The 15,253-nt window shown below is 38.7% G+C and overlaps 1 protein-coding gene across 1 annotated transcript in view; it reads right to left on the bottom strand.

The window, feature by feature from the left end:
• vax2 (ventral anterior homeobox 2) overlaps positions 1-15,005 on the bottom strand; it is a 22,682-nt gene extending 7,677 nt beyond the window's left edge. Inside the window, exons 1-2 of the mRNA XM_030780911.1 lie at positions 14,756-15,005; positions 10,418-10,605 (exon numbers count right to left, since the gene is read on the bottom strand). Of these exons, the coding sequence (XP_030636771.1) occupies positions 10,418-10,605; positions 14,756-15,005 (438 nt within the window). The remainder of the gene's footprint in view (positions 1-10,417; positions 10,606-14,755) is intronic.
• Between the last annotated feature and the right edge of the window lie 248 nt (positions 15,006-15,253).

The raw sequence follows: 15,253 nt of genomic DNA, 5'->3' as shown, positions 1-15,253 counted from the left end.
AAACGATTAAAATACGCAGCATTGTGAATGAGGTCCCTTTATGTTAATCAGCGGTCAAACTTTAGGCCGCGCGGGACGTGGAGGAAGATTTGGCGCCTTCTATTTACAAGCATCTGAATAAACATTAGCGGATTCGGTCCTTCCCTCTTGGGGCCTCAGTCTGTCTTTTAAAACGGTAGGGGTGACGACAGAGCCTTGTAAGAGACTGACAAAAAAAAAAACCCTCCTCAGCGTCTGTATCATTTGAGTCCTGACCGTAGCAGGAAGGAAAAGGGAGGTCAGCAGAGCTTGTATTAGCTGATGTTTTATAACAAAGGTGTTAACCATCTTTTTAATACTGATTCCGCTCAGGGTTTAGCGAGATTAAGGATGATCATGGGACAACATTTGGGACAGGGGACACGGACGCTGGCCTGACCCCCGTGCAACTGGGGCAGCCTGTGTTTAAAACCCCAGTGGCTCACTGCATTAAGAGGCTTTTTTTTGTTTTGTTTTGTTGGGCCCTTACACGGACGCCCCTTCTCTCCACAGCAGTGGTTTGTCTATCTGGGTGGGGTGAAGGGATGGGGTGCAGGTGGGGGTGGGGGTAGGGGGTAGGGGTGAGGTGGAGGGGTAGAATGCATGGGTGGAGAGACTAATCTGTTCACTATTTTGCTCTAACTCCATTTAGATTTGAATAACTATCTCTCTGAAGCAGACAGCAGAACTCTTTATACACTGCATTGGAAGTGTTCTTGTGTGTAAGCATATGCTGAGTGTTTCCTTGCGTAGACTCAGCCCTTCTTCTTCCACTGCTCTTCCACGTGTTCATCATGCGTGACGTGTGCGTAAAGCCGGGTTCAACACCCGCTCAGACGACTCCCGCAAACACGCATAAACACGGCTGCCCGGAGTCGGGACGTGAGGACATTTTAAATGTGAAACGTGCAATAGGTTTCAGCATATGGAATAAAACCTCTCTCAACGTCCAAGGGTTAGGATCTGACATTAAGCGTGCATGCGCGCACCCGGATATGCCGCGTGTTACCACTCACACGCAGACAGACATCGAGCCAGAGTGTATTTAAAACATAAGACATGATCTGATGGATTTAAGTCATTTGAGTCTAGGAAAAAAAAAAACAGGCCAGATGATCTCGTTGTGTCACAATACTTTATGTGTGTCGACGCTATGAAAACGCGCAAAAACGTTTTGAAAATATTTGATCACAGCTGCTAGCAAGCTTTATTCAAAGCTCCTCTTAAACAAATGTTCTTCCATTATTTCCCTCTTTCAATTTCCAACCGTTTGTTCCGAGATTAATCCCCCTCTAAGCAGCCCCTCGACCATTAAATCCATGGCTTTTTCATGGAAGAAGGAGAAAACAATGGAATGATACAATGATGTATGAAATCAGCCTTGTGTCTTTTTCAAATTAGGACCACACATCATGGTAACAGGAAACAGACCACGGATGTGAAGTATTAGGCTCTTGCTTTAGAGGTTGATCATCTGGGTTCAGTACCAGAACTGACTTGGTCATGAACAATCAACAGAATTTGTTATGACTTCTTACCTAGTGTCTCTACTTTCAAGCTAAATGCTAAATGATCACAGAGAAAAGCACTGAAATGTTTATGCGCGTGTCTATGGTAAATCTGTGCTCCCGCTACACTGGGGAGTAACCCATCAGTCATGAAAATAAGCCGTGTACCTCTATGTGAAAAATAAAGGCAACTTAAAGCGACTTTGTGACATCTGTGAAAGTGATATATTGACATATTGGAAACACGTGATAAAAGGTGAGCTCAGTCTCTCTCTCCGTAAGTGACTTGGGAAGAAGAGTGTTATCTTCTCATGCTTGTATTGTGTTGTATGAATACTGAATTTGAAAATTCTAATAGTTCTGTCTATGGGGAATGCCCCCCCCCCCTTCTAATGGTACAGTCTGTTGGGAATGCCCCATCCCCCCTTTTCTAATGGTACAGTCTGAATGAAGGATTTCAAACACCCAGTCAAAGAAACAAGCTTGTGAAATTCTCTATTCTTAGGTGACAGCTCTGTGTGAAAGCGTATAAGCAGAGTATGTGAACTGAACATATTTCTGTGATGTAGGAAAAGCTTACAAAAGGATTTTATGTTTGTGTTCAAAACAGGAATGAAAAGAGTGTTACCAAATATTACTCTTAAGCTCTTATGTGAAGGAATAAGGAACAACCATGAACAATATGTTTTACAAGCCACCCTGAATCCAAAATATGCATCACCATTATATTTAATAAAAAAAGAACATTGCTGGAACTCAAGCAGAGAACAACAGAGAACATTACGACTGTTTTCAGTGCGTTTTTGGCACTGTAAGACGAAAACGGTGCACAAAGAGAGTGAGAGTGAGAATGTGGATCTGTTGAGTCAAAAACAACCACAGTAGAGTAAAACCTGTCGATATCTGATATAACTTCAATTATGCATTTATCGCCTTAACCCTGATTAGTTTACCATTGGATTACATGGCAAGGACTTTTGGTAACACCCAAGAGACCTATGGACTTTGAGTTACTCCACATATACATGCAATCTGTTGCATCCAAATTTGACTTTGGGATTCACTTGTGTGCTTTGTCCACGGACGTGAGAGTTCAGGTGAAACAGAGTCACTGTTTGTATATTTACCTCTGAGAAACAATAAGACAAAATCAGTTTCCTTTGGTTGGAAAAGCTTTTACATTAAATGAGAGGCTACTGTATTAATGAGTAGTATTTTAAATTGTTCAAAGCTTGCGCTAAATTTGTGCTAAGGGCATCTAACGAAATGAACACATCACCCCTGCAGCAGCAATTTGGGAGGTATTTCTAAAAGTGTGAGTTTAAAGTCCCAGAGAGTTTCCTCTTCCCGTGTGGTTTAACTAAAGCATTAAACCATTACTAAGTCAATTCCAAAGTGCCACGGCATAGAAACCCAGACACTGCCGCCACAGAAAACACAAGCGACAGCACAGGTCTGAGTTATGTAAATGTTTCCAGGGGTCTGTTCTATAAATCTGCATGTGAAATAGTGGGAATTATCTTGTCACAGTCATTTCTATATAGTAGAAAAGTCACACTGCCGTGAGCCAAGAATAATAACGCATATTTTTTGAAGTACAGTAAAACCTTCGATACTTAAAAAACCGCCCTCGCCTACTAGTGGAACGTGTGCAATTGCACATAAACGGTAAATGCACCGTTCATTCCCAGAGTACATCGATTGCGTGTGTCCAAGGTACCCCGCCGCGTTACATTGGAGCGGGGAGACACCTGCTGGGACTGGGGGGAGAACCAAGCTTCTAATATTAAGGTTTAGGCTATTGCCTTATTGCCAACTGAAAATATTTTCTTACGTTCATCGAGTGTATGTTTGCACACAGCTGTTCCCTGCGCGCCTGACCCACTTAATTCCATGCAATTTTATGAAACGAAAAGGGGCAAGGAACTGTTATGCATTTTGTGAAGTACTACTTTCATTTCGGGAGTAATCTATTTAAACTGTATTTGTTTGGCATACGTATAACATTTCTACAACTGTCACGAAGTGTTTGGCGGATTATGAAATGTTTGTCGCACTAGGTCATGCAGAGGGCACTGTCCAAACTTAGTTGAGTCAGAGCAGAGGACTTTGGGGGTTTTTGCCTATCGGGCTATTTTGTTTCTTGGCTAATCTCGGTTTTACGAGCTGTTACAATATGAATACATGTCCAGCCTCAGTAATCCGAATCACACATGTGCCAAAATCCCTGCTGGGCATCGGACGAAAACCGTTCCAAAAGCGTGGTCATGATTACCAAATAAAATACCATTGGATTAAACCGGATGGAATAGCCTTTTAAAAAAAAGGGGGGAAAAATGGTTAAAACATTCACACATGCATTTGTCACCATAAAGTATTAGTGTTACAAAGCGCAAAAAAACGGAGTTACTCTAAAATGCATGAGCATAGTCAGGACAGTAACTTCAATCACTTCAGTATGTTTAAAACCTACTTTAAATTAAGACTAGGCTACTTCTGAATGTTGACTGTTGACATTTTCCATCTAACAACTGTTAATGGAAGCAATGTTCTACAATGTTTTATTTTTATATATATATATATATATATATATATATATATATATATATATATATATATATATGTGTGTGTGTGTGTGTGCGTGTGTGTGTGTGTGTGTGTGTGTGAAGGATCTGTACGACATCATTTAGTCTTTTGTGGAAGATTGTGAATGGTCCTCCCTATCCCTTGGTTTTGGAGTGGCAGAGAACTACTGCAACAGGTCTGGGCCGCGCCTGCGCAACTGACAGAGTCCATTAGTATCTTCAGTCTTTCCCTGCGAACTAGTCAAATATTGAAGTGTTTCCTGAATCATCTTTACGTTGCGACCAAACAGAAATCGCCTGTTATCCTGTGGTTTCAAAGAGGGGGTCTCCGTTTAAGTGATCGAACCTATTGGCTTCTTTACATTGCATAAGCTGAAACAGGGCCAATGTATTAAAATTCGAAATCATTATATATAATATAAATATATATAAAATATATAATTTATTAGTTAGGGACAGCCAAAAGCAAGGCCCACGCCCTCAAAATATTCAACAGGCTTTGCAAGTAAGCCCAATTAAAACATAGCTACTAGTGTCATATCAGGCAAATCACTGAATTTTATTTAAATGAGTTTTCATGTGTGCTCTGTTTTGAAGCGTTAAGAACACTTTTAAGCTTATTTATCTCAAAAAAAAAATTCTATGTAAAACAAACGTAAGTGACTTTAAACAGCCTTAGGTACTTTCTCTAAACAAATGGGCAGAGTCGGAATTTCGACTCACCAAAGTTGCTTTTTGTGCGGAGTTCAGTCAGAGTCATTTGATACAGCTAAATGAAAAATATTTCATTTATTTCAATTCTTTTCTTCCATCTCTGTGTGACAGATGAAGTAGATTTTCGATGCAAAAAAAAAAAAAATCCGAATCAGCCCACTGAATCGCAAATTTAAGCCTAAGGACATTCGTTAAGAGAGCTTTGTCACAAACAATATTTTTGCGTTTTGTTTTATTTTTATAAAACCTGTCAGGTCTAAGCATATACATACATTACTTAGGAAATCTATAAACTGAAACGAATTTAGCACACTGAATTTGGAATAGTTTTGGTATGATGGACGCATAGCTAATGCAGTTAATTGCGTCAGACATTAATTCAAATATTTATTTCGAGTTGACCACCAGTCATTGCTATTTCATTAGGCTATCCTGTTCTAAATTCAGATTCGTTCCTCAGATTATCCAACTCCATAATCGTTTGGAGGCAGTTTTCAGGTGTTTTTCAAGGCGTTCTTTAGATCACCTCAAGTGTGCTGCGACATATAAACAGTCTTCACTGTTTCCTTACGATTCAGCGTTTACTTTTCAAAGATATCACCCACAAAATCCTTTTTGGAGGGGTTAAGTTTCCTTTTAATTGAATAGCTATTGAGCTAGGCTATGGGAAAACGCAAAACCATAGTTTGTGTGCTATTCTCTGCAAAAGTATAATTCCATGTGTGTTTTATAAGGTAAATATACTTGCTATATTTGATTTGTGGAGTATGCAAGCGGACGTGACCATCAAATTTCTCCGAGTATGTGGGAAGAAGCCATTTTTTTTATAACAAATACTCCCCCAATTAGTTGCATCTCTCGGATTTATCCACGACGCTTTAAATTTTAGTCTACTAAAATAAAGTAAGAATGTCGAGGGGACGACCAATGAATTTGAATGAGATATATCAGCAGCACTTCAAAGTTACATATGACAAGCGTACCTCTCTAAAACCCTTTTCATCGAATTGAAAATGCAAATGATTTCATGTTTTATTGAAGGTGCAACCACTGGAAGCTTGCTGCAATGAATTGTCAAGGACGCCCCAAAAAGCTATCATTTTTCCACTCCAACTCCTCAGTTCAGTGTATTAGTGATATTAGTGAACAAATGTGCGTGTTAAAATGAAAATGCTTTTAGAATGCATCGGTAGAATTTTTTACTTCCTTGCGTTGTCCGTTTACTACGTGAGCCGGACTGCCTCAGTAAAGCGTTAAATCTAATTGCACTGAACAACTAATAGTAAAATAAATGGCAAACAATGAAGGGGCTTGCTTGACATTGGAATCTCATAACGTCTAACAGCAGTGATCGTCTTCCTAAAAGTTTGTAAAACAAGAACACATTACACACCCGCCAACACACTTTTGAGAAGTTAAAATACCACCCAACAACAATCAACAATCACAGGGGGCCAAGAATGATGGGTGCCTATAAGCTTTTTAGCTATTTAGGTTGAGTACTTCTCTTGAAATACATTTCCATTTTGTTTTTTCAAAATGTGAAGTCACCATAATTTAAACTAGCATAATGGGGTTTTTTTTTGTTTGTTTGTTTGTTTTGTTTTGTTTTGTTTTTTATCATTAGTCATGGTGAAAATACAAAATATATGTCTGCACACCAGAATTGGTAGGAGTTTTACCAGTTAAACATGTATAATAGGTTATATGTGTATAACAATACATAATATGTACACAGGTTATACAATATGAAGGAAACAAACTGTTCTCAAAAGTTTTTCTTTTTCAACAGTTGCAATATTTGTCAACACAAAGTTGTTGTCACTGCATCCCTTGAGGTTCCCTTTAATGATTCCTCTAAGAGTCGCTTTCTGAAAACGCCCTGTAACTTGTGTAAGATTCTTTCAACTCCCTTAGGATCATCATCAATGTTGTACAATTTTCATGATAATAAGTGCAATTCATAAGTTACAATGAGGTAAACACCCGTCATTTCAGTGAAAGCAGACAGGCGAAAACACTGCCAAACACAGATGCTATGACAGCAATCCACCATAGACAAACTGTTTGCAATAGCTAAGACACAGTCAAACTTAAGTACTCTTGTTTTATTCATTTGGATGGGAACGAATAATGAGCAGTGCCTGGAATTTTTTGAAGTCGAATAATTGTGTGCCCTGTCATCAATGAGTTTTAATCTGTACAAATCTGCTCTGCCTGAGTGGAAAAAAAACAACCCATCTACATATTAAGCCAACGTTCAAGTTTGATGGGCTGTTGTGAACATTTTGAGCAATCTATATGCTATATTTGGCATTTTTATCTCTAGTGGACTCTCTAAATGGATACAGTTATGTCAATTTCATTACTAATTATTTTCCAGCACTTTTTTCTGCAGAGAATAAGCAGACTCTATGGAAAAATAATGTTAAGGGTCAACGTATTCCTTGCGAACAAGGAACGCATGCAAAATATTAAAATGTTCTGATGAGCAGAAAAACCGACAGCGTGAAGCGAGTTCTAAAATATCAAAAGGGAAAAAACAAAAACATTGCCATTTTAATGTTGTCTGCTTAGATGATTATTACAGCATTTGTCCATGTGTGTCTAAAGTTTCATTTTGGTGAGGTTATCTTCCAGTGTACCTCAGATGATAGGTGGGTTGCTGCAATGTTCTAGTCCACAAAACAGACTCCTTTTTTTTTCTCAGCAGCTGGTATTGTGGTTAACTGATGGTAAATTTACTATAGCGGTGGACTTCCCTACAATGATAAATGTAGCAAATAATTGTGAAGAGAGACAGAGAATGCCCTGGGAGGAGAACATGATCGAAATAGCAACTCCAATAACAGAGAACTGTGACAAAGTAGCTCCTCAGATCTGAAAGTCAAGTCCTCTCAAATCTCCCGTTTAACACAGGGTTTGTCTTGCACCTGAATTTTGCCAGTGTGTGAACAAACTGTGGGAGTTGCAGTCACATGGTCCTAGTGTCCTCTCAACTGAACACAATCAGCCTCTTTTATCATTTGATGCTTCCCCGTTAAGTAGCTTAGCATATATTTATTAAAGAAAATGAAGAACTGAAGAGTAATTCAGCAAAACCCAAGACATAGACCAAACCATGAAAACGTTAAAGAGATAAAGGTTCAGACTAATTCTGAGTGTCTCTTTTAGAAGGTGGATGTGCATACTAACGACAATGAAGCACTGAAACTATTGTGCACGTGTTTACAGATTGTACTTACGTATTTTGCACGTGTACTCTAAATGATCCGTTATTAAACGTAACATTTGAGAGCAGCGTTACAGTACATTTATTCACATGGCAAGTCTGTATACACAAGTGTGATACACACGCTAATAACCTACTAACTATTGTCTTGTTAGGTTATATAGCAAGAACTACTGTTCAAACTGGAATGAGGCAGAATCAATATTCAGAACAGCATTTACTGATTAACATTTCTACAGGGCAAATTACCGAGGCTATGTTGAAGCTCTTTTCACTTGAAATGCTGAGGTTACATGCGATAAAAAAAAAAAAAACGAAATAAGCGCCATGGATACAGTTGAGCAAGAGTTTTCTTTCACTCCTTCACTCTTTTCTTTCACAAATAGAAGTCAGTCATACATGCACCCTTAAGCTCTGGCAATACCTTGACATCTCGCTCTTAAAACTAGACAAAGAAAGAAAGAAAGAAAGAAAGAAAGAAAGAAAGAAAGAAAGAAAGAAAGAAAGAAAAAAAGAAAGATGCATACATACATTGAGAAATGGTTGGTATAAGGCCCCATTCCCTCACAAATATATTTCGGTTCAGCACCATGCCCCTACGCACTCGGGCATTGATTTTAGAAACTACTCGCGGATTTATGAATGTATGTAAATTATAACGGGTTTTGAAGAATTTACTCATTCACATGTGAAAGTGTTTGTATGTCAGGTTCGAGACGATGTATTTCTTCTGCAACCCCTTAGAAATTGAAAGTTTGGCCGGGTACCTGTACCTGTTAGCTGAAATTTGGGTCAAGTTATTCTCAGCGCCTTTTTAGATGGCAACTTTTCTACAAGGTCATTTGAAAGAAACCAAATCAAAAATGACAAGACAGCGATGAAACTGGTACAGAGCGACGCAATACAGAGAGGACTTAAACGATGCCCAATAAACAGAAGCCTTCCGTTTTTCCCCTCATTTCTTGACAAAGGCAGGTCCCGCCCACTAACGCCCACTGTGCGAATACTAATTATGCGTATTGTGCCAGTGACAAAGCATGTCGACAGGCAGGGTCTCTAGACAGGCTAGCAGTACCTCTCACGCACAATTTGACGTTCATATAATCGTAACAGGTTTATAACTTTACCAAACAAACCATATCAGACTAAAAGTAACCTGAAGATTAAACAACTCTCGACTAGTCACACGACCCCAACCGTTACCTCTCTTACGCTTGTTATTGCTGCAAATTATTCTATCACCGCCACATCTCACCTCTCGCAAGAGGAAATGAAAACATCATTATTTCACAGACGTTTTGCTAATTAGGTATGTTGTGATTTCTTTGGGGTGTCCCTTTGTCATTGTTAAGGCTGCCCCACTAGGCCCAGAGTGTCACACCGTTTTGGTGGTTGAGCATAAAATGTAGTCCTTCACACGGAATGGCAGCGAAAGGGTCCATAATGCCGATAAATATTAATTTATTTAGCTATTTAATAATTTAATTGCTTACTGGTCGAGAGTGATGCTCAACTTTTCAAATGATTTCCACAGCTTTGTCTTTCATCGGCCCGTCAACGTTTGTTTTGTTACTGCATTACTGGTATGATTAAGACGCAATGTGTATAGTTTTCTGGATCAGACCGCAATAAATGCGCAATTAACTGGCAGTGATTTAGCGGACAGTGAATGTCACAATCGTCTCGTTCTTCTTTCTTCTCCTTCTTCTTCCTCTTATTATTATCATCACCATCACGTCTTATTTGTTAATTACACATTCGGAATAGTTGTAGAATTTCAGTTTAAGATTTTACTCTTGAGACTGTGGAGTTTTCTTCGTCCCGGTAATGAGAGGTTTGTTACAAATGTTGATAAGGCGCGCTTGTGAATATTTGGGAATAGTAAATGTGCGTTCATTGGAATTGGAACAGCGTCGAAATAAAATGACCCATAATTATATGATTTTCCAGTCAAAACCATAAAAGAGCTACTTCTAGTTCAATCATAAGTATAAAATAGTATAAGTTATACAATAGCCGCGAGCAATAGCTGCTGTACGCAAATACTAAAATACAACTCTACAGCAATATATGAAATGATTTCATACATTTACTTCTTCTTTTTAAGTAAAAGTGTATGTTTGTTAATGTGTAGGTCATGTGCCTCTCTCTCCCTCTCTCTCCCTCTCTCTCTCTCTCTCTCTCTCTCTCTCTCTTTCTCTTTCATTGCATTTCATGATGGGTTAGCCAACACAGTCCTTGGTAGCATTACTATCATTATTATTGCTATCACCAAAGCTTGGTACAGCGGGTTTTTTTTTTCAGGTAAAATGAATGGCTGTTCATAATTATTCCTTTTTTTCTCTCAGCGCGTCTCTTACCTGAGTTTCTGAGAGGTTCAGCTGCCTTGCCAGCTCGGTGCGCTCTCGGCCAACCACATACTGACAGCGTTGGAACTCCAATTCGAGCCGGTAGAGCTGCTCCGCGGTGAAGGAGGTCCTCGTACGCTTCGGCCGGTCTAGGTCGAGGCCCTTCGGCAGAACAATCTCGCGAATCGTGCCCTTAGCGTCTATGGAAAATAGAATTTCTTTGAATGAGTAGGCCTTTCATGTGATTGCAATTTTTACAGGCATGCAAAACCGCAATGTAAATAACTCTGGACGTTTACGATCCACCATTATTATGCTGGGGTAAATTAATTTAATCGAAAATACAACCCAGTACCCCGCTGTGCATTGCTTATTCTAACGTTACGCTGAAAAATGTGTTGAATATTGACATGAAAGGCCGCATTTTTCTCTTCTATGCCTTAATGCACAGAATGTCTCAGGTCACGCTTACAGCGAGGTGTTCGGTAATTTGTCAGGACAGAAAATAATTAATAGGTGAACCTTTCTTTCAATTCCTTTGCCGAAATCTCAACAAATTAGGGTCTCTGTTTGGCTATGAATGGTTACTGTAACACCATGAAATTAAATATTGTATAATTCAAAACGAGACATCAAATTGTGTTACAGCCGATGAATGACGTTTTTGTAAATTTCAGTAAGAGTTTTTTTTTTTTTTTTTAACAGCTCTATTCACTTTAATACCAGAGCGGACATATAACGCACTGGTGTTGTTACATTTTAGAAAATCGTAGGCGACTCATGTAATTAATACAGCTGAACTGAGTGAAGTTGCAATGAAGGTCTACAGTCGCACAAAAAGTAAGAGAAGAAATAAAAATAAATAATTTTTTTTTTCAACGGTTTGTAATCCATATTTTCCTATAGTAGGTTGGCACGCTCTAGGCTATGACATCAGCGTATAAATTAACATATCTAAAATGTATTAAGCTGACTCCCAAATGAAACGCAGGTGAGTGTTCCCCTCATGCAAAAAAAAAAAAGACACACAGACAAAAGACACACAGATATTCACCCATATATACCCACCACACATGCAAGCATTCATAAACACTCACACGGGCACACGCACACACACACACACACACACACACACCTTCAGACTGATAAGTGAAATGAAGACCATCATTTGAATGCATTGTAAATGATGGAACTAAAATGGGATACACAAACGACTGAATTCAGGTACATTCGGTCAAATCTAAGGAGATACTTAAATCTTCTGGACGGTTTTGTTGGCGAGGGGTGGGGGGAAGCTCTAAAAACCAAGCTAAGACCTTTAACATCGCCCACAGCAGCACAGTTTTCACCAACTACTGATCATTTCTTCGGTTACCACGGTGGTCCTCAATAACGATCATTTCCGGGTATAGGCAAATGCCTTCCGTTTGTACTGAAAAGCTTTCTCAATAGACTGAAATGCCTTCTAGAGCCACTAAAGATCGTTTTTTGCGTGTCTATGTACCAGATGTCTCGCACACTCATAACTGAAATATCTTTCGGCCTTATATATAAATATTTCTGAAATGAACGTATGCACCTGTGCAGTAGCATAGTATGTGTGCTTATCTGAGTGTTATATTCGTATATTTATTAGCATTCTAGGTACGTGTGTGGGAGTACTCAATATTACGCATGTAACTGAGTGGTTCGTATTTATGCACTGGTATTCGCGAGTCTATGAGATATGTAAAATCTTTTTTACTTGTGTGCGTGTGTTCAACAGAGTACAGGTTCACGCGAATGATATGTATGTGTGTGCGTGTGCGTGTGCGTGTGTGTGTGTGTGTATGTGTGTGTGAAGCCAACAGGATAAATGTATCCCTAAGTGTTTAGGTGTGTAGCAGTATTTCACATGAATATGTGCAAATGTCGCCAACGTCAAACATGCAAAATAAATCTTTATCTGCCAAACATAATTATATCGCCGTTTTTCATTTATACAGGAACAGTTTCTTAACTCGCAATTTTAAACGTTTAAACGGGCTGTAAGTCTATCGGCCCATGACACAGACTTGTTGACCTTTCGTTGACCCAGGGTTCTCACGAGGTATCCAGCGCATTCAATTGTCAGCTTTAAAAACAAATAGTGACACTGGGGATTGCAGGCTTAGCTTCGAGTCCCAAGCAACGCTGCCAAAACCGCTCAGATCCCCCTCGGCACGTCCAATCAGCCTCGGTCTGCCTGTGTTTCCATTCACTGCTACCGTTACCAAGCCTTAAGCCCGAACTACGCACGGGTGCTTAAAAGTCATTTGCGGGACCTTACAGTTATCTGTTAAACGTAGTGATCATTGCTGTGTATACAGTTTTGGTCTACAGAAAAAAAAGAAAAGAAACCGAGGCTTGGATTGGTCTGACCGAACCAGAGGTCGTAACCTATCTGTTTACAATGTGGCCTGGAAAACTGTAATATAAATGACTTGCTATGACCTGTTCCAGGCTTTAGCATGATTTTGAAGCTAAAGACTAGAACAGTTTGGGGTCCTCTAAATTACCGTGCAACAAAATAACATTGGAACGATTTCAAGAAATAAAATGCCCTGTGGGTAACGTTGTGAATCACCAAAATATCCACGCAAACATCGGGCACGAAAAGATATTTAGACAGGCAGATGCTGCATAAATATTTATTGGAATTTACTCAAATATTTACTACCCGTTTGAAAAAAAAAAAAAAGTGATAATGCAGTTTCAAGTCAAATAAAATATAGGCTAATGGACCGAGACTGGTTGGGATGCATAGCGGAAATACTTCTGCCCTGACTTTGGAATTTAGCAGCTTATCCTCTGCTCAAATATTCTCTGTCATATCAATTTGTAGTTATATGAACGTATTATCATTAATTTAAAAAAAAAAACTGAAAATACAGCATAGGCCCTATTTAATGGTCCAATTTGATTCTTTTTCTAAGTGGAGAAATTACATCAAACCGAGACTAAATTTCTGTGTTTTTACTGTGTAGTATATATCTACAATATTTCTATCATCCTGCCAAATTCTGACTGTTACTATATGTTGGTTCTAAGTAAAACGCAGTTATGTGGATTCCGAAACATTTATCTATGCAAAAAATTATGTGCAATTCTTCTTTCACTCTCTTTCTATTTCTCTTTATCTCTCTCTGTCTCTCTCTCTCTCTCTCTCTCTCTCTCTCTGTCTCTCTCTCTTTCCCACTCTCTTTTTAAAACATATTTTAAAGATAGATGTTAAAAAGATATTTCAAAACACATCTTTTTTTAAAAAAAAAATATATATTTCTAGAGCTCTGAATGTGTACGTTAGACTTTGTTAATATATTTGTACAGAGGTCTCAAATTTCATCATGAACTGGTAGAAAAAATAAAATAAAATAAATCATGAAAAAAGCTACACAATAATAATAATAATGATAATAAACTAAGAATAACCAGCATTAGGCTTTCAAACAAATAAAAATGACCCTGCAACATTCACATTTTTTTACTTGATCTCTTGGTTACATACACAGTTTTTATTATCTTTTGTTATATTCAAAACACACACACACACACACACACACACACACATACACACATACCCACATACATACATTGATTTATACACTAATAAGTGCATATAGCTTCATGGCCGGAGTTTTTTTTTACCGATTTTATGCATAAGGTAATCTGTTATTTCTGTCTCCATTCTATAGAATCCTTTATTAATCGTCTTTATGACGGGTGGAAATACTATATTTATTTCATTAAGAGTAGCTACTAGGTCAGTTATTACCTGTGTTAATAGCTTATTTAAAATGAGTTTGCTCGTCTGTTCGGGTTTCCTGCATTACGCATTTTCTATAATCAATACAACATTTGCAAAAGACACATGTTCCTTTATTATTTTACAGCCTTTTCATGTGCCAACGTGGCCCTCAGCTGTCTCTCGCATTATAATACATTACTACTGATTGTCCAGAGGGAAATGTACTTGTAATAATTGTTACATCTGTACTGCTATTGTGTGATAACCAAGTGATCTAATTTTCAATTTTGCGTTAGTGTATTATTACTGTGATTAATATTAGAAGTTACTTGTAGCTATGGTTCAAACTGAGGCTGGACCAAGGCTATCACTTTCCTTAAAGACACAAGCGGACACCTTTATTGGAGTCTGCAAACTTTTATTTTTTTAAAAGAAAGCACTAAATAAAGTGCGATTTTTCACGAAAGCTCAACATTTGGTGCAACATTTGGCCTGGAGTTCGTAAATAAACCTTTGTTCGTTTTGTATTTTCGTTTCCTTGTCAATTTTCGTGTACTTTAAACTAGAATGCGTCTTTCACTTACCTCTGACTAAAATTCTTCTGCAGTACTCTGGATCCACTCCTAAAAGTTTATCATGTCCGTCCTCACTTGACGACGTCGGTGTGGACGCGGATGTTCCCGGAGTGTCAGTGGAGCTTTGAATAGGGGATCGGCTTCCCAGTTCGGTTCGACTCTTGGAGTCTCTTGCACGGTCGCGGCACAGTGAGTTGGATCCACAGTGGTTCCTTTCCTCGGCGATCCCATCGCCCATACTCGTAGCTTGATCAAACATTGAATACTTGTGTCTTTTTATGGTACTATTCCTTAGTCTTTTTTTTTTATTTGATAAAAAAAGTCGCACTTATAAAAATTTGCCTGGACTCTTGTCTTCTTCTTCAATATCTCCTCAAAAGGGGGATTACGTTCCCCGAAATACATCCAGTTACAAGCCAGCCACAATGACCAGCGACCGAGTCGACTTCTCCCCCAAGTATCTCGGCATGTTCTGCAATCCGACGTCCGAAAAGGTGCTATGAAAGA

Source organism: Chanos chanos, chromosome 7 (assembly GCF_902362185.1).
Source record: "Chanos chanos chromosome 7, fChaCha1.1, whole genome shotgun sequence".
Classification (NCBI taxonomy): Eukaryota; Metazoa; Chordata; class Actinopteri; order Gonorynchiformes; family Chanidae; genus Chanos; species Chanos chanos.
This window is presented reverse-complemented; position numbering and strand designations above follow the sequence as displayed.